At 40.1% G+C, this 24176-nt stretch overlaps 1 protein-coding gene across 1 annotated transcript in view; it reads right to left on the reverse strand.

Annotated features, from left to right (window-relative positions):
• Window positions 1-11437, reverse strand: part of HIBADH (3-hydroxyisobutyrate dehydrogenase) — an 83938-nt gene extending 72501 nt beyond the window's left edge. The window contains exons 1-2 of the mRNA XM_044450732.1: window positions 11281-11437; window positions 3864-4024 (exon numbers count right to left, since the gene is read on the reverse strand). Coding sequence (XP_044306667.1) covers window positions 3864-4024; window positions 11281-11362 — 243 coding nt within the window. The 5' untranslated portion in view covers window positions 11363-11437. The remainder of the gene's footprint in view (window positions 1-3863; window positions 4025-11280) is intronic.
• Window positions 11438-24176: the final 12739 nt, after the last annotated feature.

Raw genomic sequence — 24176 nt, forward strand, 5'->3', positions numbered from 1 at the left:
CACCATACTTACCTAGCTGGAGAAAGGGGAAGCACTGGTGGCTGCATGTGTTCCCAGGGTCACTTCCCCCGCCCACCACCCCTGGAGGAGCTCTGTGCACTGTCCCCTCTGAGGGGAGCTGGCGACAGTAGCTGGAATTCACATAAGGCCATTCCCCAGGTGGGGCAAACCAAGGGCTGCTCATGCATTCCTGCTGGAAAGATACATGAGCACAGTAAACTTACATGTTAATTCCTATGCTTAAGTTGCTAGCTGTTTGCTCATTAGAAAAATGGAACTAGAAGGGAAAGAAGAGGACTGGGAACTAGCAAAAAGGAAAAGCACTTCTAAACGGATTAATGCCAGTAACCAAAAGGAATAAAGTAGTGAAAAGTAAGTGTATTATTGATCCTGCATCATGGCATCTTAGGAGAAAGACTTGATCCGAAAACCATTTTTCGCCACTAAGGGAACAAGTCAGCAGGTACCCTCTTAACTCCACTCTGCTCACCTGCATGTATAAGGAGACTGAACATTTTATTCTGAACTAAGCACAGGTACATGACATTCAGGTTTGAGAAAAAAAAACTGAGATATCAAGCCATGGAGTTGTCCTGGTGATTCCCTACCTAGGGTACACGTAGCCCCCGGAGTATGAACCAGAACATTTAGGGGGTTGTGGAAAAAAAGAAAATAATGGTGGAAATAACTGCAAGTATATTACAAACATTTTGCTAATATGAAATGTACAATTTATTGGAATGGGCTGCCAAGGGATACGCAAATGAAAAACGGTTTTCTCTTTTAATTAATAATGGTTTCCCATGACATTTAAATCAGGACACAGTCAATGGGCTGGATACAGATTTATGCTGAATCAATGACACTGATGGAAGTTGACTCCCCTCACTTCTTCTTCCTATGGTAGACCTGCCCTCTGAAAATGCTGCTCAGAGATTCAGGAGACTGTGCTGAATGGAGTGATCTGTGGTGCCTGTGCAGGAAATTAGGCAAAGTGACCTGCCATGACAGAATCCCTTACTGGATACAGTCCATACACAATGCAACAGAACTACCAGCTAGCCAGTGACAGACAAATATCTTTTTTTTTTTTTTGGCAGTACTTTTTTATTAAATTTTAAAACAGTACTAAAAACATCAGTCATCACAAACGTCGGAACTACTGAGTCAGCCCCTTACTACATATCTTTTAACATTCTGTAATCATATTCAGATCCATTTATGGAATCTTAAAAAACATTTTTAGATCTAAACCAAGTCCCGTTTCTCCAGCCAATTAAAAAAAAAAAAAAAGGTTCCAAATTTGATAGAAGTCACTATCTTCTTTCTCCTTCTGCGGTAAGATCAGTCCATCCATTTCTTACAGAGTCCCGTTCTCCTTGACCAATATTAAAAGAAAGACTCTCCAAATTTGATGACAGTCATTATCTTCTTTCTTCTTCGATAGTAGCTTCAATCTAACCAACTCTACACAATTCCAGATCTTTTCATTTTTTTAATATTAAACAGATAAACTCCTCATTATAATAGTTACGAATACGATCAAATACATTTTTGCTTACTAGTATTTCAGTCTAATATCCACTAAAAAGGAAAGTGAAAGAGAAGAAAAGTTCCAAGCTTAAAAAAGAACTAAAGACTTTTAACCCAGTTTATGTTCCCAGGTCTAACATCCATTTAGCCTCTTTAAGGACATCTTATCTATTTAACGACAACAATTATCTATGATACCTTTTAAACAATTTTTTAAGCTAATTTGTTAAAGTTTCATCTAGCTTACACTTCACTTAACCACATACAATTAACTCCTTATAAGAGTCCAGCTCCTTACAATCTTTAATATATCTCGCTTATAAAAAGAAATCTATTTAGTACAGCTCCTCCTACTCCCATAATAGTCATTTTCTAGTACAGCAATTCAAAGACAAAAGAGTCATGCAAGTTAGCTTTTGGTCATTCATTTTTAAGATAAAAAAAGAAAGAAAAAGAAAAGAATCTCTCATTTTCCCTTATATCACCCACAAAGGAGAGAAAAAATATAAGGGGGCGGGGTACTCCACTCCTATTCTTCTCCTTCTTAGTTCAGTTTAAATCTTATCTTATAATCTCTTCATAATTCAACACATTTAAATGTAGAAAAGCTTCCACAGTTAAAATCATATACCTTAGCCTTTCCATACCACAATAAACATGCCAACCCATTTATACCATTCCTTTTTAAGATTTCTTTTTTACACCTCTTCCAAACAGCTTTTGTTTTAATAGGGTTTGTTGAAAATCAGTATTTTTAAACTTTACGTCTCCAGCCCATCTTTCTCCCCTTGGTGTTATTTGTTGAAAATCAACCCAGTTCGAAGTCTGTATTTCACTCTTCACTATTTCTTGCTTTATCTTCAGTGATTGTAGCATTTGTTGTAGGTCAGTATTTATTCCCAATGGCTGTGTTTTTTGCTGCAAATCAACCTTCACTGTTTCTTCTTCCTCAGAATCAATTTTAGTTAATTCAGGATCCATCCATCCTTCAAAAAAAAATTCCTTCCTTTAGTGGCCAAATTTGTTTCTTTTTATCCACAGTTTCAAATTTTTCAAATTTTTCTTATACTTGTTGCCTTTCTTGTATATTCTGTTCAGTTTTGGATTCTACATCAATCACCATCTCCTTAAAAGAAGCATCAAGCTTATCAAAGCGCTTTTTTTGTACAATTGAGAAGATTTCCTGTTGTCTCAACATCACCTCTTGGGATATTTGTAAAGTTGTTAAAGATTCTTGTATTTCCAAAAAAAATCTCTTCAGTTCTACCATCGTTGCAATAATCCCAATAGTCACAAAATGGCAGCCAAGATCAGTTCCACTTTTCTTTTCTCTAGATCACTAGCGGTCAGAAGGTTGGCAAGTTGCCAAATACTTTGGCAGAGGTCCCAGAAACGCAGGAGAGGAAATGGAGATTCTTATATCCTTCCTCTTTTCTCCCTTTTCTTTTTTTTATGCCAATTAACAACAGATACAGTTTTTCCACAAGTAGTACTGCAAAACGAAAATAGGAATGCTCACCCAAACACATTAAAGAAGTAGTCACATTAAAGAAGAAAGCATCTGACAATGTGAAAAATAACCTGGCGAGTGTCCAGTTGATCTTGGCAGAAGTCCAAACAGATATCCAAAATGATCAGTCAAAGCTTTGAACTCCTATCACGTAATTGCACCTTAAAAATTTAAACTAATTTTATACCCTTAGAGAGGTTAGAGGAAAAAGTCTTTTTCTTCGGCTTCAACTTGGACAAAAGCATCAGTACTCTCTCATCTCAGTCGCCGCCTAAACATCTGGAGGGTTTTTCTTAATGCCAAATTATAAACAAATGCAGCTTTTCCACAGGTAATATTGCAAAAGAAGTAAAAAATATTTACTCAGCAGTTCCAATGCTTACCTAGCTAATAAAAATCCAAAGCTAATCTTCTAAGATGTCGAGAACTTGAAGGGGCTGAAACCACCCCCTGCGTTACTCGGTTGAGAAGTACCTGAATTGCTCTCAGCAGGTATGAGACTGCCATCTCACATCAAGCCAAAAGCGTGCCCAGGCAATCTGTCTTCACCCCGACAGGGCTTAGATGAGTCTCCCACGACTCGCTGCCAAGTAATACCGGCGTGAAAAACGAACTCCGTTAATCACATCCGTCTCGTTCCGACGCCATCTTGGAATCCCAGTGACAGACAAATATCAAGCAAATTACACATTGTGACTGTGCCAGATCAACCTGCTCAAAGCTATGCATGCCCCAGTCATATACAAATCATGGAGATTGGTGGTGATAGTGGTTTGGTCATAAAATACAAAAAAGGTTAACAATATGTTGACTACTATACCTGTGCACCCAGTTCTTGAAATTCTTTACATGCTTCTGGAAATACATCATACGCGATAACAGGATAGCCATGTTTTACAAGGTTTTTCGCCATTGGATTTCCCATGTTACCCAAACCAATGAATCCGACAGAAGTTTTGGAAGCCATTGCTCTAGAAGACACTAATTGCAAATAAAAAGTCATTATTAGAATATTCTACTGAAATACATTTCTAAAACAAATTATAAAGAAGAGTATATTTCAAGTTTTGGCTAAGTAACAGTGTTCAAAGCTTTAATATTTAAAGTATTTACTCCTTTCCACCAATATGTTCTGTTTCCTGAAAGCTGTTCATAACCATTCCAAAATAAAATCACTGTAATCTTCACTTAAAAATTAAATAAAAATGTAAAACTTTAAAAGGTTAAATCTCTTGCTCAAGTGCAGAACAGATGAGTGACAACAGCAGTTAGTTTTACAAACAAAAGGGAACAGCCATTTATTGATCACAGTCTGACACAATAGTTGGAATATCAGAGCTCACCAAAATCCAAATGACTGCTTTATAAAGTTACGAGACGGCTTTTAGGTTGGGAGGAGAAGGAACTATTAAATTGCATGGGATACTCTGCTTGTTCAGATTCTTTCTGTCCAATTCTCCTCCAACTGCAGTATTCCTGTCCCACATCTCCTGCCTTTCCTGATGATTCCCTGATCCTTGGAAAAAGCTTTCAGGAAAGCAGCAGCGACAAGAAGCAATTCCTCTCCTGCAAGCATTTGCATGCGGATACAGCATTGGATGCACCCTTATCAAAATTTTCATCTTTAAGGGCTCTAAGGAAGTTTTTTTAAACAACAACAGCACTTTATTTTAAAAGATGGGAGGAAAAAAACCGATAGTATTAAGATTTATTAGAACTCCACAATATTTATTTGCCTAAAACTGGTTTTTTATTATAGCAGTTTGCAAGTTTTGCAGACCAATGTACAAAAAAGCTGCCAAATCACACAATGAAATCCAGTTCTTCAAGAGGAAGAGAGTGAAGGAAAGGGATTTTACACAAACCAATCAAAGCCAATGAAAACAAGTATGCTACAAATTAGGGCTGTATCATTATAAGCCTTAGAAAATAAAGTTAATGGAAATGCTAAAGGTGTACCATGCTTTGGTTTGTGCGTGCATGTGTGTATTGCAATTAAAGAAGGGAGTTCCTCCTTGAGTTTTGGAGTTCTGTATATTTTGGATTTCCTTTCCTTCAATTCTACTTGATTACTAATTTTCCTAAGGTTACACAACAAAGAGAATGTGTTCAACCCTTACTATTAAGAAAGATTGCTCAAATTCCACACATAATTGTTTCTTTCCTTTGCTTACCAATTCAGCTAGTTGGCATCAGCTGAAATTTAAGATACAAACAGCTGTCCACCAGAAGCTTAGACAAGTGCAAATCGCTATTGTATAACAACTCGCCTATATGCACCAAAGATTAATTTTTAAAGGCATAATGGAGAAACATTCACACTAGTATTTTCTAATCTTTTCAACTGGCAAACTAGAAAATTTCTTCTTGTATTAGAAGAGTATCCATGTGGATTAGACTAGAAACACTTGAATGTAGCTGACAAAAAACTGTAATTCAGCGTCTCTCTAGAACTTCATTTTGTTATGTACAACAAATGAATTCAGTTAAAAACAAAGTTCACTCAAGGTCCACTAAAATGAAATAGGCACTCAACTCCCAAGAACACAATGAAAAGCAGTAATTTAAGCAGTAACAACAGGGTTGGGGTGGGGGACCACTGGCCTACAGGCTGGATGCAGTCCACAGCACGTATGGATCCAGACTATGGTGTTCCCACCTCAGCTGATTCTGTGAACAATTTACCAAAAAACACGCCCCCCCCCTCCTATTCATGGGAACAGGATCTTTTCCAAGGAGAAAGTAAAGGCATGGCAGAAAATAAATAAATAAATAAACGATGTCCATGTTTGACTTTTACCCAACCCACCATCAGCTCTGGCCTGGCCCTGCCCAACTCAGGTTTGAAGCCCCAGTAGAATGGCTAGGCAGAAAGTGGCACTCAACATCCCGCCCTGCCCCCAAAACAGCAAAGAAATGCCATATATGTGAAAAGAGCAAGGATACGGAAAAAGCAACCTTTCAAATGCTGTTGGACTGCAATTCCCAGCACACCCCCCCTCCCATTAGCTAGCCAGGCAGACCCACATACTCCACATCCCTGGAATACAGCATGCTAGACAACAGGATCAACCAGAGCAATTATTTCCTTTTCTAAATCAATACAATCTTAGTTCAGAATCCAAATAACATCTGTTCTTGGTTTTGTTGCCACTTGCACGAAACATTTATTTTAAAGAGCCAAAACAACTTGATACAGTTGACTCACATTAGGAATCATGCATAATAAAGAGGAAGCTTATAAAAGAGAAGAAATCAGTCAAACTACTTCAGTTCAATAGCATATCTAAGGACATCTAATGGAGTAATAAACCAGTAAAAAAGGTTAAAGGTTTCCCCTTGACATTACGTCCAGTCATGCCTGACTCTAGGGGGTGGTGCTCATCTCTGTTTCCTAGCCGAGGGAGCCAGCGTTTGTCCGCAGACAGTCCCCATGGTCATGTGGCCGGCATGACTAAACACCGAAGTGCCCGGAACACTGTTACCTGCCCACCGAAGTGGTACCTTTTTATCTACTTGCATTTGCATGCTTTCGAACTGCAAGGTTGGCAGGAGCTGGGACGGAGCAATGGGAACTCACTCCATTGTGCAGATTCGAATCAGTAGGATGTTAGCAATATGTTATTTTGTTTGTTTGTTTCATATCCCACCTTTTTCCCCTTGTGGAATTCAAGGTGGCTACATGTCTTTCCTGTAGTCTGAAATGCCTGTTCTTGCCTAATCTTGAAAGCTAAGTAGGGTCAGGTCTGGTTAGAATCTGGATGGGAGACTTCAGTTCTACATTGAGCAGGGGGTTGGACCTGATGGCCTTCTAGACCTCTTCCAAATGTATGATTCTTTTTTGGGTTTAAACACAATTAGCAAAAGATCTCATAAAGATGAAGTTAAGCCAATTTTATTCACCTGTGCATTCCAAATGACATTGTTAATTTAACTATTCTTATCACAACAAAAACATATGTAACTTGAAGCAAGCAGATTGGAGAGAACTGATTACAAGAAATCAAAAGGATTCCACAGTTTCTACGGAAGAGATCTGTGCATGCAAGCAGCAGATTATGCAAATGGACACCTACCCAACAGATGTGCACTGCTATCAAAGCTGCCACCAGCTGCCACTATCTATTCAGCACTGTGTGCATGGTCTCAACCCAGTGACCAGAACTGTGTATGCAGCCTCCAAGGTCTGAGGTTCAAGTAACAAAAATGTGGCATATAAAACCCTTTTGCTTTTGTTTTAAATCCAGGAAACTCACAGGACCAATGCCTCACCTTTCCTGATCACTTTATTATTTCCACTTTAGTCTCCATCATGATTGTTTTCCTTTTATTTGATGCATCACCTGCCCTTGCATAGGATGGTTACAAGGACAATGATGCTAAAGAAACACCAAAGGGGAACTACATGCCCTACACGTGCCACAAAACACACCGGCTGGGGTACACTCAAGCTGACGCCATGGACCAAAATGCTGTGAATATTTAGGGAATCTTTAGTTCCTTATCTTTAGGGAACTACATGGTCGCTGTGGATGTGTCACCAAACATGTCAGATAGTTCCCTAGAGACAGTCATTGCTTTTTGCTAGAGATATTCATATGGGGTTTAGTGTAGTTTGCATGTTCCTAAGTACAGGTTGTTGGTAAGCCGGATGTTCATAACCCAGGACCGGTATTGGTATTATGGCATTTTATTGTTTTATGGTGGGGCCTTCTACTGAATGAAAAGGTAGTATAATTTTACTAGTTAAACATTGCTACTGAAAAAATATTGGAAAAATATTTAGTCATACTCAGCAATCATTATGAATGTTTCCAGGACAACACAATCGGGACCCTGAACAAAATTCTGCACAGAATGGTGCCGCTTTTCACCCACCTGCTTCTATCCCACCTCACTAACACTCAGTCAGCATTCCAACAGCCAAGCCAAGCCTCGCCTCCTCACAGGGTTGTTGTTGTTGTTGTTGTTGTTGTTGTGAGGATAAGATCAAAAGGAGAAGGAAAAATATGTAAACCGCCTTGAGTTCCTTTAAAGGAAAACAGGCAGTATATAAATATTAATAATAATAAATTTTGTATGTCAGTTTTCCATTTTTATCTACATAAGCAACAGCAGTTATAGCTTGAACACAGGTAATAAAGGGTATCCTAATTCCAAGAGGGGTATGATCACAAGGGTGTAACATGTTTTCTATACTATAATCTTTCTATTCTATCTACGCTATGTACATAGAATGGGAAGAGAGACAGAGGCAATTTCCACCTTCCTGAACCACAGTGTAGCTAGACGACTGTTTTTGGCTATGTAGCAGACACATTTAAGTGAGGGAGGGAAGAAAGCAGTACAGGATTCTGGATAGCTCATACTCTCGCTTCTGCAGTCTCCTCCTACTCCCTGCCTACCATTTTTTTCATTGCATTTATAAATTAACTTACTCAAAGTGGCTTACCTAGTCCTCCTCCACTCCATTTTATCCTCACAACAACCACCATGCAAGGTGAGTTAGGCTGAGAGGGAATAACTAGCCCAGAGTTACCTAGAGAGCTTCATGGGGACTAGAACTTTGGATCTTCTAGATCCCCAGTCAAACAATCTAATAATCATCCACTCTCTAAAGCTGAGTTCCCAACTTGTTTCCATTCCAGCTGTACGTGTGTGGGTGGGAGTGAAGATACTCAGCTCCAAGGTCAGAGCCCTGTATCCAACTTCTTATCTGGGAATTCAAAGTACCCTATGAATGATGCCTATGAGCCACAGGACTGCTTTCTGAATTAAAAACACAAGAACATGGGAAATATCATGTGCAGAGTCAGTTTCTTTGGTCCATCTAGCTCAGCACTACCTACTTTCCACTGGCTGGGACCAGCTGTCTAGGACTTCAGATAGGAATCTCACTCAAGGACACTCAGATTGGCTTTGGTACCTTTAAGTGAAAAGCATGTTTTTGCAAAAAGTAGGAATCATGGGATGGTCTACATATGTATTGCAATATTATTCATAGACTCATATCTGCTGGTCATAAAATGGCCTGCAATCCACAGCAGTTAAATTTTAGAGATAAAGAACTATTTACACAAATGTCAGGACTACCAGAATACTTGCACATGCTTGAAAACGTACTTGCCTTCTCCACTGCCATGCTCATCCCAAGATTACCTTCTGGTGGTACCCAATATCAAGGCTCACCCTCTGATGTCACAATCCCTACTCTCTGAAACACACTACTATTACAAATTAGGCAAGCACCAACCCTTGGAGGCTACTAAAAATATACCTTTTCCAACAGGCATTCCCAGGAAGGTAATCTGGCCATCACTTTTAAATTCTATATAACTGATTTGGAAATATCATTAATTAATGTCATAGCCCATAGGGTACAGAACAACCTTGTTCTACTTTACTCAGAAGTAAGCCCAACTATGTTCAATGGACCCTATTTACTAGCAAGTTTTTTTAGGATTGCTTTTTAATAGAAAATGATATGAAATGGAAGAACTTTGCATTGCACACTGAACAAACCAATAACTGAGCAAAGATCATGTTTTTTCTTTCCCGGATATGTACTGTATTAAAAGTGGTGATTGGAAATAAAACAATGTTGTGCTAATCTGACAACAACTACTTGATACATATTGCCAACCCTTCAAACCCCATTTAAATTCTTCCCTTAGCCTAGGAGGGGAGAATTTTGCAGCATGTGTTGGGGGTGGGGGTTAGATGTATGACCCAAGCCAGCATATGCATTCACAGTGGAGATGACATCTGAATTGAGAGCTTTACACTCAAAGGTAATGATCATCATTCTATAGAAGTTCTACTGGGAACTGATTTACTTTACTGAAATTTACTAGTATGTGGCTAATTTTTACTCCCTTTAAAGGTTCTAAAGGGATTTAAATCACTTGGAAGGTTATCACTAATAACTGTAGAATGCTGAATGTTAACAGCATGCTCCCCTATAAAACAGGTGAAACAACTTTGGCTGGTGCAAGACTGTATCAGAAATTGAGTGCACAAAGCTTCTTATCAAAGAGATTGGAAAAATATACACAGTGAGAATTGGTTAAGAACAGATTAGTAGATACTTGACATTTTCTTTAAGTTAACTACTGGGGTATGCTGAGAGTTGGACTTTTTTCTGTCTTAACATGCACCAGATTGCTCCTTATGACAGCAGCCTTAAGTACACTTACCTGTGAATAAACCCTACTGAACCTAATGGGGCTTACTTCTGAGTAAACCAACATAGAATTGCACTGTGAAACTGCAGTCATATTCATACTTACCCAGTAGTATGTTTTACTGAACACAGTGGGACTTACTTTTGAATAAACAGATACAAGAGATTTCAATCTTACAAAACTTACCTAGGTCTAAGTTCCATTAAACTCCATGAGAACTGTTTCTTAGTAGATATGTAAAGGATTGTGCTGTCACACTATTTAATTGTGCAAATCCAAAAAGCTGTGCTCACGTTTCACAAATGGCTAATGTGCATGGCAAAAAACACCTGCACAAAGTATTACATACATAAAAATACACAGGATCACAGTAATGAATTACATTCTAAGTTTCTGCAAGCAAAACACCAGTGTTATAGAGAAAGCAAAAATGAGCATAGATCATAGTTGCAGTTAACTTGATACTTCAGGTCACTAGCGTCACATAAACTTTTGTGGCCTGTTTTAACACCCACATGTGTTATTTTAAGTAAACATGTTAAAGTATTTATGGTATGAGCCTTCTCTTAAGCGGACAAATGTTCTGATATTAGTCCAATATAATTTTACAACACGTGTGGTTTTTAATAGCTTGTACAATACTTGTAAAGAGTGCAAAATAGAAGTCATAACCTTTTCCTTTCATGAAGCCACTGCACTCTCAAGACCATTTCTGCCTAATGCTTAATTCGGGTGAGAAGTTCAAAGCATGAAAAAAGGCACACACCCCTCATCAAACATCCTGATGTGATCATTAAGGCAGGGAGGATTTTTTTCTTATTTTTCTTTCCTGTCTTTTTCCGTATTTCAGGTCCACCTATCCCCTGCCTGCCTAGACAGCTGTCACCGTTTTCAGACTTGGGCGAGGGCCGCCTCACTCCCCTGACCCCTTGCCTGTGCCAGCAATGCTCGCTCTCAGGGCTTCACAGGAAGGCCCAAGCTCCGCACTCATCGCCACGTGTGCCGTTTGGCAAGCCCCATCCAGCACAGCTATCCCAGCCCGGCTCTGCTTACCCATTGCGATGCAGTCCGCATAGGCTGTCCTTTGCCTGTGCAGCAAGCTGACGGAGACCCGGAGCATTGACGCCGCTGCCATGCTGCTTCCCCGCCTCCCCTTCACAACGCCCGCTGGACGCCACCTCCTCCGGCTCTCTCCGCTTCGCTGTACTTGCGACGGCAGAAGTGCGGAAAGGGGCGGGGAAGGGGACTGGCGGCCAAATCGGCCAATCGCAGCCTCCATAGCCAGCCGAGCACCAATCAAAGCCGACGCTCCCCTGCCGCTGACCTGCCACGGCTACACCCTCAAAGCCCTGGATAGGCAGCGCGAGAAGCATTCTTGTATGGTTAAGGGACTGCCCCGGCGGGGTCCGCGCAGCAGCTGAACTGCAGGTTTGGCTGCTTGCTGCTGGTGGAGTCCTAGGCCGTAGGGCGGGGCGAGGAGCCGCAGAAACACCAGCTCCTACAAAATGCTTTTTTAAAAAACTGGCGCAGCTTCCTTTTGCAGCCTAGGCGATCCCTACGAACTGTAAAGCAGCAGCTTTTACGGAGAAAAACTGGGAATCCAGTTCATGTCTGTTAGGCATGCAACTCCACGGAAAAAGGCGTCTTTTTATTTTTCTTATTTTAAAGAATTGTAGACCATCGCTCTATCGTATCCATATAACACTAAACACACACACACACACACACACAAACGTAATAAAGCTGTGAGGCTTCCCGGATTGAGTGCCCTCCAGATGTGGGAGTGATGATGAGTTGTCGAACACAAATCTTCCCCAACCTGGTGCCCTCCTTGTGTTTTCAGTTTCCATCAGTCTCAGTCGGTATGGTCAACGGTTAAAAAAGCTGGGGAATTGTACTCCAAAAGATGCAGAAGGCAGGGTGGTCTAACACATCTGGCAGGTACCCAGTTGACAAAGGTTGCAATAGAGAGTAAAACTCAGATTATCTGAATGAGATTTCCTTCTAGAATTCTTTTCTCTGACATTCCTGCAGCCCAACACTCTGCATGGAAATGCTCAGTTTCAAGGGGACCGGATAAGTGATAACTACAGTTCACTTGAGAGTAAGCTCTGCTGAATTCTGAAGACACTAATTCTGAATAAACACTGATAAGATCATCAGTCATGATGATACTTTTTGTATGTGCCTAGCAATAATTGTACACATCTGGCTAGCATTATTATTGTTATCATTTCTTTTATTTCTATCCCAGCTTTTGCCAAAAAACCTCACTCAAGACAGGTAACAAACTCCAGATTAAGCATTAAATCTTAAGATTTGGCAAACAGAGAAGAAGGTCTGATAAAAGCTTGCCTGATAAATATGTCTTTAATTTGTTGGCAGAAAGACCAAGGAAACGAACTAGCTTCTGTTGACAAGAGATTGCCAGAGCCTCAGAGTGCCACTGAGAAAGCCTATCTTGCACCTCCACATCCTTCTGATGGTGACTAGAAAGACAATATTATTACTAGTGATACTTATACGTATTTTAATCTTGCCTCTCTGGAAGAACCACCAAGGTGAAACACAATGTATCAGAACAGTTTAAGTGTTCTGGTTTGTCCACTGCTCCAGCTGATGTTTCACAATAGGATGTGTCTCTGTGTAGATATGGATATTTCACCCTTTGGAATGCTGTATTATTCTCTGCTGACTCTTTAAAAATAGGTATCAACTTCTAATAGATATTAACACATATAAGGCTTCACTGTATGAGGAATTAATTGCATGCTTGTGGAACCTCATTCATTTTGAACCTTCCCAATAATGCCAGGGCTTTTTTAATAGAAAATATGTTATTTAGAAATAGTGGAATAAACCAGAATGAAAAATTCATGCAGAGGTGGTGTTAATGGCTTGTACCCAAAATCTCCAGAAGGGCCACTGCCTTACCATCCTGCTATCCCTGTGAACTTGCTGAAATAAAGGTACCAGGTGGGGGGGGGGGGGACTTCCTGCTGTTCCCACAATCTTTCTGTCTGAAGATTTTTTCCTGAAATTATTTTTCCTGTCCGTATATCCTTTTTAACAAATACAGATGTCCTTAGGGGACAGGGCCCTTTAAAGATACAGAGAAAGAGAGATTTTATGTTGAATTAACATATGCCAAGATGTGCATTCTGTGCTCCAAAGCACCTCAGACACAGATCTTTTCAGGACCTAGTACTGCCCCTGAGTGCCTTTTTGTAATTTTGCTATACTGCAGTGCTGCCTTGTGGTTGTGTAATGGAACATACAGAAATGCAGAGAAAGGAAATACTGGAGTGGAGCTGGGTGGGGGGGGGATACGTAAAGGAGCTGATCTTAATCTTGCCAATAATCCAGAATCAAAAGCTGTATAATGTGGTGAGTTAAAGGCCTCATGTAGAGTAACCCAGAATCCTAATCCTGCAGGGCTGGCCTGAGACCTTTTAGTGCCTGAAGTAGAACAGCAAATAGGATCTCAAAAAACCCTTCCATCCCTATTGCAAAGTGTATCATACACAAGGAAAATCTATACCTCAAGCAGAACATCTAACAAGGGTCTCTTAGCAATAAAAAATAATAAATAGATAATAATATTTAAATGTTTATATTTAATTTTAAATGTTTTATTTAAAATGTATTTATATGATTTTGCAAGCCACCTAGAGACTTTTTAAAGGATTTGGCAGCATATAAATGGAAATATAAATAAATAAATAATGCATTAAATAATTAACAACTTGCTGCTTTTTAAATGGACTACTTCAGCTCATTCTACTGGGCTGATTTGGCTAGATCACTGAATCAAATGGTTCATAAAGCAAGCACTGAACTGATTGGATACACTTATTTTTGAAATGGAATTAATAGGCAGAGCTCAGCTGCTCTGCCCCCATCCTGGAAAAAAGTGCTTCCATTAGTTTCTAGTTCCTGTCCCCAGTGTATTCCTAGACTGTGGGTCCTACTGACACTTAGGCAGTACTGGATATTGCCCTAATGAAAATCTCTCTACTTAAATACAAGAAATAATAATTATGCATCGTTGAAATGAGAACTTCATTCTTTCAGGTCAGGCCTTGGGAAATTCATGCTTGAAAACTTGAAAGTTTTGACATGGAAAAAACCCCAGAGTTTCTGATTGTGATCATTTGTTGATTGCAACTGTAAATCATTAAAATTCATTAAATTTTATTTCAAATTCTCACAATAATCTGTTTAAGCACTGATGTAACAAGATGATGTGGGAGAAATTAGCACAAAAGTTAGTGTGCTGCGTCCTAGGCATTAATGCATTATAAAGATTTTGCTAGCCTTCTGTTTTTTGTTTCAGGTAAGCAGTCATGAAAGCCTGCTACTGTGTTAAATTGCCATTACAAAAAATATTCCAAAGGGGTCAACAGAGCCACAGTATTGATAGAGGTGCCACTAATAACACAGCCACTCAAACAGATTTGTGAGTATTTTCAGAAACTGTAGGATATTTAACATGTAAACAGAGGCATTAACTGCTTGTTAATTGCAAAGCTTATTTCTACACACTATAACATTTTTGTCTCCCTGTATTAAATATATGGGTGCCCATAACATTTAAAATGCCTTTCAATATGAAAGCAAAGGCTAAAAATGTCTATAAAAAGGAGATTTCAAAATATTCACAAGCACTAAACAGGCTTTCCAGAAATACATGATTATGCTGAAAACCATGTCACAAGAATGAACTGTTAACAAGCATTACTTTACCAGTAGTAGGATGACTGCCAATCTTTAATTGGCTTGAAAGCTATTCTTCCATCAATGGAGCATTGTGTCTTAGAGGCTATAATACTAGCTTTATGGTTTGGTGTTCAACAGTAAATGGGTGGGTGTGGTAAAATCTCTGGTAACTCTAATATGGAACAATTTCTCTCTACTACCTTCCCCCAAAATATATGTTCTCTTTAAATATTAAGTTTGGTTTGCAGAAATAAAGATGGAATTCCCCATAAGCAGTCAAATCTGGCCTCCAGAAGACCAACCAACTTATTAATTCCACTAGCAGTGTCTTAGTATCTAGAGGCCATAGGATCATTTGGATTCCAGCTCCCAGGCTGGAAAAAAGTTCTGAGCTTGGGATCTGTACTTGGAGCATCTTCCCCCACCCAGTGGAAAGAACCATGCTCGCTGTTTCTCCAAGGCTGTAAGAGCAACCTCAGAGAAGGGAGCAAAGGGGTGAGGAGGGCAGGAGCTGCAGTGCATCTTGGCAGCATCTCAGCCTTCTTCCCTCCCACTCCCAAGTGCTGCTGTTACGCAGCTGAAATTAGCAAACTGCTTTGCAGAAAAGAAGAGTGTAGAGGGGACTTTCACCTCTGTGCTCCTCTCGTCCTACAAAAGATGCTTGTAATCTTTTGTAATCATGTTCAGTCTCATTGGATTGTACCTAAGTACCCAAGACCGTATTGCTAAGTCTATTTTCACAAAGAATAGGTTATTGGGGATATATGAGTAAGTCTGTGGACCTTTAGACAGAAGGTCCCTACAGTTGGCTGGGGAATACTGCAAGTTGTAGGGCATTTTCTGCCTCAGCATCTATAGAATTGCACCCTATTTGGATCAATAACGATTCTGAGTTTAATGTCCAAAAATGGTAGATTAAGAATGCAATCATATGCATATTGTAAACTGCCCAGAGAGTTTCAGCTATTGGACAGTATAGAAATGAAATAAAAATGTATAGACAGAGAAAGTCCTTCAACTCCCAACAGTCCTTATTAATTTCACATTCTCTCTCTCATACACACCCCTTCAAATGTTAATGCATTTGGGGTCCTCAAAGTGGTCTGACGCTATATGGTGCTGCTATATTTTTAAAGCTGGAAAGAAGAGTTTGCCCAAAAGCCATTTTTGGAAGGAGGTTCTGGATGTAAGTGAAATGCCCCACATTTTAAGTTGGTATGCATGGTACTTACTGTGGCCTACACTCCTATAGCATCTCTGCTGCCAGTCCCTGAAGGCAACCTGCCCTTGCTTTTCCTCATCCCTTTAAGCAGGTAGGCATGCAGGGCCCTGAAGAGCTTGCAGACTGGATTTGGAAAGAGGGGACAAGAACTAGCCTTTGTGAGGAGGGCATAAAAGCACTCAGAGAAGGGATCCACTCAGGATATGTTATTCAAAGGCCCTCCAAAACCAATGCTGTATTTGTAGAAATGGAAAACATTTGGCTTGAGGACTATGTAGACCAGGATTCAAATCCTTGCTTTGCCTTGAAATTCACTAAGCAGTCTTAAATATGTCAATAATATTTAACCCAACCTCCATCAAGTTGGTACCTTCCAGATGTGTTTGGCTACAACTCCCATTATCTCTAGTCGTTATCACAGCATTTGTATGTGGTTAAAATATCTTGGACTACTTAAATTCTACCACCAGATGACGTTACTTAATGGAATTTGATTGTTGGATGAAATGGTGAGCTTATCAGTCAATAACAGATTGATTCTTACCTTTGTTCACTAAGTACAATGGTATCCGGGCATTCTGTTTCCCCAAATAGGGCACATTTCTCTGCATGCATTTTGTAGTCAGGAAACAGAACAAGAATATCAGTAAACCAGAGCAAGGGATGGGAAGGGGACATGGTCTCAGAAGAGAGAAGCCTGGAGGCATTTGGTCCACCTTTTCTAAGTGGGAGCATCCGCAGTAAGGAGCTACAACCAAAAGATCCTGTCTCTTGCAGCTACCTGATAAACTACAAGATGGTGGGGAACACAGAAAATATCCAACATTAATTTGGATATGTGTGGGGAGATAGCTAACTTCTCCCACACAGAGTAAATAAGAAAAGACTTTTTAAAGTAACCTGTTTTCAGAATGTTTAAATCTTTAAAAATATTGCTTTATATTTTATCCTCCATGGACTATGGATATACATAAAAAAGTATGTCATTGTTACTGTTGTAATATTTCTAAGGCCAGAATAAGGATTTATGACAAGCAACAAGTACATGTACCAGGGAAATGGGCTGGGCCTCAAACCATTTCTGAGTTGCCCAATCACTGGCACCACACATGGTCTAAGGTGGTTGCCCAAAGAAGTACTCCTGAAATAAAGATCTTTTAGAAGGTGCTTGAAACAGTACAAAGCCAGAAATTGAATTGGCATACTAAAAGCTCTTCATCAGGTAGACGTCACATGGGCTACCACAGGAAAGAAAATAAGCATTATACTTCCATGCACAGCTATTTCAAAAAGCTATATACAATACTAGAACAAACCCTCTATTGATAAGGCTATGATTTTCTAGGTGTGAAATGAACCTTCAAACAGAATTAAATCCCACTAGGGTTTTCTTCTGAGTATGACTAGGGTTGCAACCTACAAAATTTAAAATACAAGCAACATTATTTTAGTAATTTAATCGTGAAATATTCCAAAGTCACCATAGGACAAACACAACGTTCATTCACACCCATGTATTTTCCATAATATCTTTTTGCAAATTGGATGTTGACAAGGTTAGTGGTTATTTTCTGCATATAAGGTCTATAGTTGGAGAGGGCGAAGTACAGGTCCTTGGAGGCTGTTTTAAAAAGGCAGGACTCCTCAGCAGCCAAGAAGTACATCCAATTACTTCAAGACAACTTGGAGGAATGGATATACAGGACCCCAAGTATTGTAACTGGGACCCCCAAATGTACCTCAGTGTGTGAATTGCTTTTAACTGTATTCAAGTGAATAAACTCTGCTTTGAGCACTTTGAGACAGTAGCAGCCATCTATCTTTTAGATAAAAGGGTTCACAGTAGCCCTGCAGATTAGGATGCTGAGTATTTTTATACTGGAGCAATCAGTGCACTATAAATAAGAAATGAAACACTCCTCCAGACATGGGTCTCCCCCCCTTCCCCCTTATGTGTGTGTATATTAATTACACACCAGAGAGCAAAATCAGAGTGAGTTCAAGCTCCTAATTCACAATTTGCATTTATTAAAAACAACATCCCCATTACTTTAACAATACAGTCATCCAACTGTGAAGCACAGCTATTCAGATGTGCTCATTGACAGAAAATGTGCTTTCTCATGCCCACTCTACAATGCAAAGCTGCCAAGTTTCACACCTTTGGTCTTTAGCTTTTTTCCTGCCTTCTCTCTCCACTCTCTCACACATACACACATATACAATTAACGTGTCTGCTCTCACCTATATCCTTATGGGAAAAGTCACACATTTCATCACTCTCACTCATACTGATGTAAATAACCTGGCAACCTTTGAATAGGTTTAGTTCATCAATTCCAATTAAGAGTTGGCAAAGCAATCCAAAACACATGCAGGATTTTCTCCTGAGTAGGCAAGACTAGCAATAAGTTATTTCCAATATATTCCAAAGGGATGCCTTCCATCTCTCTAGAAATATGTACTCAACGATTAGTTTTTAAACCCAGGAATCAAACATGGTTATATTAAGTAAAATAACAAGAATATTTATAATGGAAAAAGGCAGATGCAGAGTGATGTCAAATTTAATTTTCTGGTAGATCATTTTAGATGAAAAGGTTACTCATAAAGTACATTCTATACTAACTGCAGAATGAGCTCCTGTTTAAGTGAAATTGGTTCACCACCCTTGTTCCACTGCCCACAACCAATAAAATAATTGCCACAGGCTATACTAAGTGATTTAACACTACTCTAGGTTCTCTCCCTGTCATTTTAAGGCAAGTGCAAGACCACCTAACAGCCACTCTGGAGAGCCATGCCACAAAATGAAAACAAGAATGTTTGGAATCAACAGAAATTGCACCATGATACCCAACTGCTGCTATGTTAGATAACAACAAATGTGGACAGTTATACAGAGAAATGGCAGTACCCCAGAAGAAAAAGAATAAGGATGAATTGCAATAGTAAACCAGTACCCCAGAACACTCCTTCATGGATCACTGCCTTGTTGTGGCGAAGGGGCTTGCATAGCTCGATGAAGCTATGAGCTATGCCATGCAGGGCCACCCAAGACGGACAGGTCATAGCAGAGAGCTCTGACAAAACGTGATCCACTGGAGAAGGAAATGGCAACCCACTCCAGTATCTTTGCCATGAAAACCCCATGGACAGTACCAAAAGGCAAAAAGATATGACACCGGAAGATGAGCCCCTCAGGTCAGAAGGTGTCCAATATGCTACTGGGGAAGAGCGGAGGGCTAGTACTAGTAGCGCCAGAAAGAATGAAGTGACTGGGTCAAAGCCGAAAGGACACTCAGTTGCAGATGTATCTAGTGGTGAAAGGAGAGTCCGATGCTGCAAAGATCTATGCTCCATAGGAACCTGGAATGTAAGATCCATGAATCAAGGCAAGCTGGATGTGGTCAAACAAGAGATGACAAGACTGAACATTGACATCTTAGGAATCAGTGAACTAAAATGGACAGGAATGGGTGAATTTAATTCAGATGACCATCAGGTATACTACTGTGGGCAAGAATCCCTCAGAAGAAATGGAGTAGCCTTCATAGTCAATAAAAGAGTAGGAAAAGCAGTACTGGGATACAATCTCCAAAATGACAGAATGATCTCAGTTTGAACCCAAGGCAAACCATTCAACATCACAATAGTCCAAGTCTATGCCCCAACCACTGGTGCTGAAGAGGCTGAAGTTGACCGGTTCTATCAAGGCCTACAAAACCTTCTAGAATTAACACCAAAAAATGATGTCCTTATCATCATGGGGGATTGGAATGCTAAAGTAGGAAGCCAAAAGATAACTGGAATAACAGGCAAGTTTGGCCTTGGAGTACAAAATGAAGCAGGGCACAGGCTGGTAGAACTTTGTCAAGAGAATACAATGGTCATAGCAAACACTCTTTTCCAACAACCCAAGAGATGACTCTACACATGGACATCACCAGACAGTCAACACAAAAATCAAATCGACTATGTGCTGTGCAGCCAAAGATGGCGAAGCTCTATACAGTCAGTAAAAACTAGACCAGAAGCCGACTGTGGCTCAGATCATGAGCTTCTGGTTGCAAAATTTAGGCTTAAATTGAAGAAAGTAGGGAAAAGCACTAGGCCACTCAGGTATGACCTAAATCATATCCCTGATGAATATACAGTAGAAGTGACAAATAGATTAAAGGAATTAGATCTGATAGACAAAGTGCCTGAAAAACTATGGACAGAGGTTCGTAACATTGTACAAGAGGTAGCAACTAAAACCATCCCAAAGAAAAAGAAATGCAAGAAAGCAAAATGGCTGTCTGAGGAAGCTTTACAAATAGCTGAGGAAAGAAGGGAAGCAAATGGCAAGGGAGAAAGAGAAAGATACATCCAACTGAATGCAGAATTCCAGAGAATAGCTAGAAGAGATAAGAATGCCTTCTTTAATGAACAGTGCAAAGAAATAGAAGAAAACAATAGAATAGGGAGGACCAGAGATCTCTTCAAGAAAATTGGAGATATGAAGGGAACGTTTCATGCAAAGATGGGTATGATAAAGGACCAACATGGCAGGGACCTAACAGAGGCAGAAGAGATTAAGAAGAGGTGGCAAGATTACACAGAAGAACTATACAAGAAAGAGCTTAACGACCCTGATAACCATGATGGGGTGGTCACTGACCTCGAGCCAGACATCCTGGAATGTGAAGTCAAATGGGTCTTAGGAAGTCTGAGCAACAACAAAGCTAGTGGAGGTGACACTATTCTAACTGAGCTATTCAAAATCTTAAAAGACAATGCAGTAAAAGTGCTACACTCAATATGCCAGCACATTTGGAAAACTCAGCAGTGGCCGCAGGATTGGAAAAGGTCAGTTTACATTCCCATCCCAAAGAAGGGCAATGCCAAAGAATGTTCAAACTACTGCACCATTGCACTCATTTCACATGCTAGCAAAGTTATGCTCAAAATCCTACAAGCTAGGCTCCAGCAGTGTGTGGACCGAGAACTACCAGAAGTACAGGCAGAATTTTGAAGAGGAAGAGGAACTAGAGATCAAATTGCCAACATACGCTGAATCATGGAGAAAGCTAGGGAGTTCAAGAAAAACATTTACTTCTGCTTCATTGACTATGCTAAAGCCTTTGATTGTGTGGATCACAACAAATTGTGGCAAGTTCTTAAAGAGATGGGAGTCCAAGACCATCTTATTTGTCTCTTGAGAAACCTATATGTAGGTCAAGAAGCAACAGTGAGAACTGGACACGGAACCACTGACTGGTTCAAAATTGAGAAAGGAGTTCGGCAAGACTGTATACTGTCGCCCTGCCTATTTAACTTATATGCAGAGCACATCATATAAGAAAGGCAGGGCTAGATGAATCACCAGTTGGAATTAAGATTGCCGGGAGAAATATCAACAACCTCAGATATGCAGATGATACCACTCTCATGGCAGAAAGTGAAGAGGAACTAAAGAGCCTCTTGATGTGGGTGAAGGAAGAGAGTGCAAAAGTTGGCTTGGAACTCAACATTAAGAAAACTAAGATCATGGCATCTGGTCCTCTCACTTCCTGGCAAATAGATGGGGAAGAAATGGAGGTAGTGACAGCTTTTATTTTCCTGGGCTCCAACATCACAGCAGATGGGGACTGCAACCAAGAAATTAAAAGACGCTTCTGGGGAGGAAAGCTATGGCAAATCTAGACAGCATACTAAAAAGCAGAGACATCACCCTGCCAACAAAAGTGCGTATAGTCAAGGCTATGGTTTTCCCAGTTGCAATGTATGGCTGTGAAAGCTGGATCATAAGGAAGACTGAGCGCCGAAGGATTGAAGCCTTTGAATTGTGGTGCTGGCAGAGACTCCTGTGAGTCCCCTGGACCGCAAGGCGATCAAACCAGTCAGTCCTAGAGGAGAGCAACCCTGACTGCTCTTTAGAAGACCAGATACCCAAGATGAAACTCAAATACTTTGGCCACCTAATGAGAAGCAAGGACTCCCTGGAGAAGAGCCTAATGCTGGGAACAACAGATGGCAAAAGAAGACGGGGACGGCAGAGAATTAGGTGGCTAGATGGAGTCAATGAAGCAGTTGGTGTGAGCTTAAGTGGACTCCGGGGGATGGTGGAAGACAGGAAGGCCTGGAGGAATGTTGTCCATGGGGTCGCGATGGGTCGGACACGACTTCTCGACCAACAACAACAACCCCAGAACAAAGAAAGTAAGGAGGAATTACAATAGGAAACCAGAAAGTTACCATTTCTGGTTTAGAAAGATCCACTGTACTCTCAGTAAATCAAGCAAGCTAGTTTCACATTCACCCAAAATATAAAAATCACTACACACTCACTTGATTTCTTTTGAAATCATTTAAATCTTTGGAAACAATTAACAAAATTATAACAGCAGCTGCTTCCCCTATACACATTTTGTTATTTTTTTTTTTATTACTCTACTAACACTATTTACATTTTATTTTGGTCTCTTCTTGCTCTCTGCTTTTGTTTCCGCTAAATGTTAAGGTTGTCCTGATTTTTTAAAGCACTGGCCTGTAGCTTGTTTTTGTTACTGATTTGAACAACAGAATTATGTTGTAAGCTGTCCAGAGACGCAAGTAATGGATGGCATACAAATTTTATAAAAAAATAAATTATAAATAAAATTAGAAAAAATGTTGCCAGATCATGACAATAGTCCTTGTTATTGTTCCCTGCCCCCCAAATTCATGTATTTGGCCTCTTAAATTCCATCTGTATCTATTCTGAAAGCATTGGGTGGCTTCCAACACATTTAGGTTACTACTAGTTCCTGACCTAAAGTTTTAACAGTTCCAGAGTAATGATGCTTTATAACAGAAGTGATGGCTCCCCACCACCTATCTAGATACTCAATTGTCCTGTGCCAAACATTAAAGCAGGAGCACTTTTTGTCCCGCCATTTCTGAGTTACATCCCACTGAAGGTGGTATAGCTACAGCTCTCTTAATTAAGAAATTGTCGACCTACAGTATGGACCTTTGAGCAGAGCTTGGCCAGCTCCTTCATACATACCCAAGCTAAAGGCAATGAAACAAGAGGGGAGAGAGCTAGAGCACAAGTGGAGATAAACTCATGCTTAGCCCAACTGAACATATAATATAGCTCATTATCAGGCCTTTCCTATGGCAATTCTTTTCCACCACCATTGCATGTTCTCAGCATCATCCAGTGGAACTTTTCTGAGTGGTTTGTAGCCTATTATATACTGGGCCAGAGAAAGAAATTGTGGAATACTTGGTAGCTCACTGTAATGGATTTTCCAAGATAAAGTCACTGATAAATTTGAAGATTAAGTCACTTGGATTAGTCATGAATTAGATGTCACAATTAATGCAGCTCCAGAGTACCGTATGGTCCAGTTTTAGTGGATGAACTTAAGTTATTGAGGCTTGAGGATGTGGATATGGTGCTTGGTCAAGTCTGGTCTACCCTTGTGTGTTCGATCCATGCCCCCACGGCTTTTTACAATAATTAAGGAAGAGAGTTCTACCTGGGTCTAGGGGGATGTAAACACCTTGAGAGAAGGAGAAATAACAGCCTCTCTAAAAGATAGTAGTTAAGCCACTCCTGAAAAAAACCTAACCTGGACCCAAAAGGTGTTAATAACTACAGACAAATGGCCAACATCTCCTTGCTGGCCAAGCTGCTTGAGCAGATAATTGCTGAATGTCTCCAGACACCCTTGAATAAAATGGATCATCTAGATCCAGTATGCCAGGCTTCAAGCCTGGTTTTGGAATGAAAACTGCCCTGATCACCCTGTTCATTTAGAATATTACCATATAACAGCTTTATTCATTCATTATATTTAAAATGTTTTCTCTTTATTTCCAAACCTACTACATTATGCAAAGCACTCAGGCAATAGGAGCAGATGAAAGAATGAAGAACGTTGTGGGTTCACAATGCCTAGTAAAAATCAGGGATTCTGTGGGGGGCGGGAATCTCTCTCTCTCTCTCTCTCTCTCTCTCTCTCTCTCTCTCTCT

Source organism: Varanus komodoensis, unplaced genomic scaffold (assembly GCF_004798865.1).
Source record: "Varanus komodoensis strain SLA01 unplaced genomic scaffold, ASM479886v1 scaffold68, whole genome shotgun sequence".
NCBI lineage: Eukaryota > Metazoa > Chordata > Lepidosauria > Squamata > Varanidae > Varanus > Varanus komodoensis.